General features: G+C 35.2%; 1 protein-coding gene across 1 annotated transcript in view; it reads left to right on the top strand.

Moving 5' to 3' along the window:
• Positions 1 to 3,020, top strand: part of DOCK4 (dedicator of cytokinesis 4) — a 282,165-nt gene that overhangs the window by 4,103 nt on the left and 275,042 nt on the right. Inside the window, 1 exon segment of the mRNA XM_007469745.1 lies at positions 586 to 641. Within this exon segment, the coding sequence (XP_007469807.1) occupies positions 586 to 641 (56 nt within the window).

The following is a 3,020-nucleotide window of genomic DNA, read 5'->3' as shown; positions in this document are numbered from 1 at the left end:
CAATAAAAGGCTTTAAGCTAGCGTGGCTTCTTCTGTTTAATTTTTATTCCATCAAAATGGCAGCCTGGTGATTAATTGCTGCTATGTTTTCATCAAAGATCTTCCCTAACATGTAATACACAGATTGTTTCCAGATTCATAGTGGTATTTTTTAGTATATATTTTTAAATAGACACATGAGTATTTTTGGAGAGAAGAAAAAGAACTACAATGAAAACAAACAAACAAAAGCCCCCTTCTTTCAATACTGCAGTATTAAAAAAAAATTCTTATTCAACATGCTTTCTATATAGAATTCTTGAAAATATAAAAATTTTCTGTTTTATAAAGAATATACTTTTGAGTGGGATTTAATTTTTTTATTATATTTATTTTAAAGTATCTCTAAATTTGTAAACTGGTAAGTAGTAGAAAACAAAACGAATGGGCCTAAGCTACAATAGATTTAGCCTAAAGAATGTGTTAGAGATTCCTTCTTCCTAGTATTGTTATGGTTGTGTGGCTATATTTTATACATATGACTTACAAAACTACCTCTGCTGTAATAGACAGCTAGAACCGTAACCTGCATGTTTTCTCTTCCAGGGTATATTTCCTTCCAGCTACGTTCACTTGAAAAATGCCTGTGTAAAGAACAAAGGGTAAGAAATGAATTTTATTAATAGTTGAAGGATTTTTCATAGAACCATTACTTATTTTGGAATTTGAAGACTTAGTAATTGTCTTGAAAAATAAACTATAGAAAATCATGCCATTGTCTGTGTTGTTTGATAAACGACAGATTACACTAAGGCAGTTGGCGGAGAAAATTAAAGAACCACGTCTGTGTGTTGGACAACAGTAGGATCTAGGGCACTGGAGGTCTCTCATTGTCCAGAAATCATGGAATCGGCCTAATTTTTTTTTTTTTTTTAACATCTTTATTGGAGTGTAATTGCTTTACAATGGTGTGTTAGTTTCTGCTTTAAGCAAAAGGAGTTGGTTTTTCTTGGTTTCATGCTGTGTGGGGAAGCATGGCAGTCACACCCATCAAATGCTGAGTCATGTCTCAACCCCAGGAATTTCCTAGATTCACTACTGAATTATAAGCAGCCAAATCTGCCGTTATTTTCCTATTTGGGGTTAATACCATATCCTTGTGTGACCATTTCACAAAGCCGCTATTCTGCTTCAGAGAACATCATTTCTGTGCTATTTGTTTGATTGAGCTCATTGATCACTTAGGATTTCTGAAATATTTGAAAAGTTTTTCCCAGTCTGTGTCCAAAAGGACTTAAAGCAGCTGTTATGATAAAAGATTATTCAAATAAAATATCACAGAATGAAAGAGTAGCACTTGCTTATTTAAGTGGTTAACATAAGCAGATTATTCATTTTAAGTGAATCCAGATATTTGCTGCCAATGTCACAAGGAATATGCATTGGATCACTGAATAATTTTCATTTTATGACAAAAGAAACAATGCAGGTTGTACCATAAAAATTGCATTATTCATCAAATAGCAAAAATAGGAATTTATTAAATTATTAAAGCACATTTTAAAGCATATTAAATTATATCTTCAAACTTTATTTTTACCAGAAAAGTTCCATGGAGGCTATTCAAATGGGTGATTCTTATATCCACTCTCTATAAAGGTAGAGTATTAAATCTTAGCTCAGTGAAATAATTTCTTCAGGTGGCTGAGAGTATATGGTATAACTACTTTGAGTATGTGGATAAAACTTAAAGAGTCTAGGAGATCCTTATGTTATATGTCTTATATATGTCAGTTACTTTAAGCAGTATTACTATTATTTTGATGGTAGTAGTAATTATTTAAAACAGTAGATTAAAAACATAATTCAATACTAATAATCACCACTACTATTACTCTTTTAATAAATGTGTGTCCATCAGAAATGTTGTGCAGTTATAATCCACCAGAAGTGAGTCAAGCAGAGTTATTAATCCTTTTGGAATTCTCCCACCAGGCTCTATCCAGCTCCCTTCAAGTAAACCAAGGGACACTCCAGAAAACACATGCTTACTCTTTGTTCTGACCTTTCTGCCCTAGTGATCTGGTCTAGGCAATGTTGAAACCCAGGGTTTCTACCCTGTCCCTTAAAGAGTCCACTTGAACAGACCCCCTGCAGCCAGAGTTCTTTGCTGCCTTTGCCCCAAGCCCCACCCTGATACCCTTAACTCTCCAGAGCAGAGGGCCACCCAGCCCCCATCTTACACTCTGACTGAGGAAAAGAGAAGATGCTAGCAAAAACGTCAAGCATCACTTCACCCAGTGAAAGTCCTCTCTCTCAAACTGTATTGGGGTGGGACATAATTTTAATTGAAACAAGTATCTTCTTTTATTTTTTTATTTTTATTTTTGTCCCAGCCAGTAAGTGGTGAGTATCTGGCTCCCTCGAGTCCGAGGAAGTTTAAATATGGGTAAAGGTGTCTCAGAATTTGGTTGTGTAAGTTTAAGATTTGGTTGTGGGTTCTCCACCTGACACAGGGCATGATAAGCATTATACAGCAGGAGAACTTCAGGGTAGAACCAAAATTTATTTTCTTAAAAAAAAAAATTTTGGAATTCATTGACACTTTAGGTTCTAGGACTATTAACTGGAAGAAAAACTTTAGCCTGAAAACATTCAAGAACACGTATTGCCAGGTGATTGCTTTCCCAGAGAGGAACCTCTTTGGGATTTTGATGTTACCTGCCTTATTTTCAGGGGATTAGCACCCTGATTGCCCACCAGGATGAAATAGCTGCAAAGTTCATCTCAGAATAACTGAACAAAATATAATTTCAGGGGCAACTACTTATGACAGACTGTTTGAATGTTGATTTTGGTATAATTAAAAGGAAACAGCTGCCTCACCTAAAATGGCAATTCTGTGCTTCTTAAAAATTTACATTTTGGTTGAACAAACCCCAAATCAACTTCCCACAGACTGAATTGCCTTTGTGTTCTTTCCTGGGTCTTCAGAGCAATGCAGGACTGACAGGGGTCCTTAAATTATAGTTTGTGAGGTC

This window comes from Lipotes vexillifer, unplaced genomic scaffold (assembly GCF_000442215.2).
Source record: "Lipotes vexillifer unplaced genomic scaffold, Lipotes_vexillifer_v1.1 scaffold597, whole genome shotgun sequence".
NCBI lineage: Eukaryota > Metazoa > Chordata > Mammalia > Artiodactyla > Lipotidae > Lipotes > Lipotes vexillifer.
Note: the sequence above shows the minus strand (reverse complement) of the source record. Positions and strands in the feature narration are given on the sequence as shown.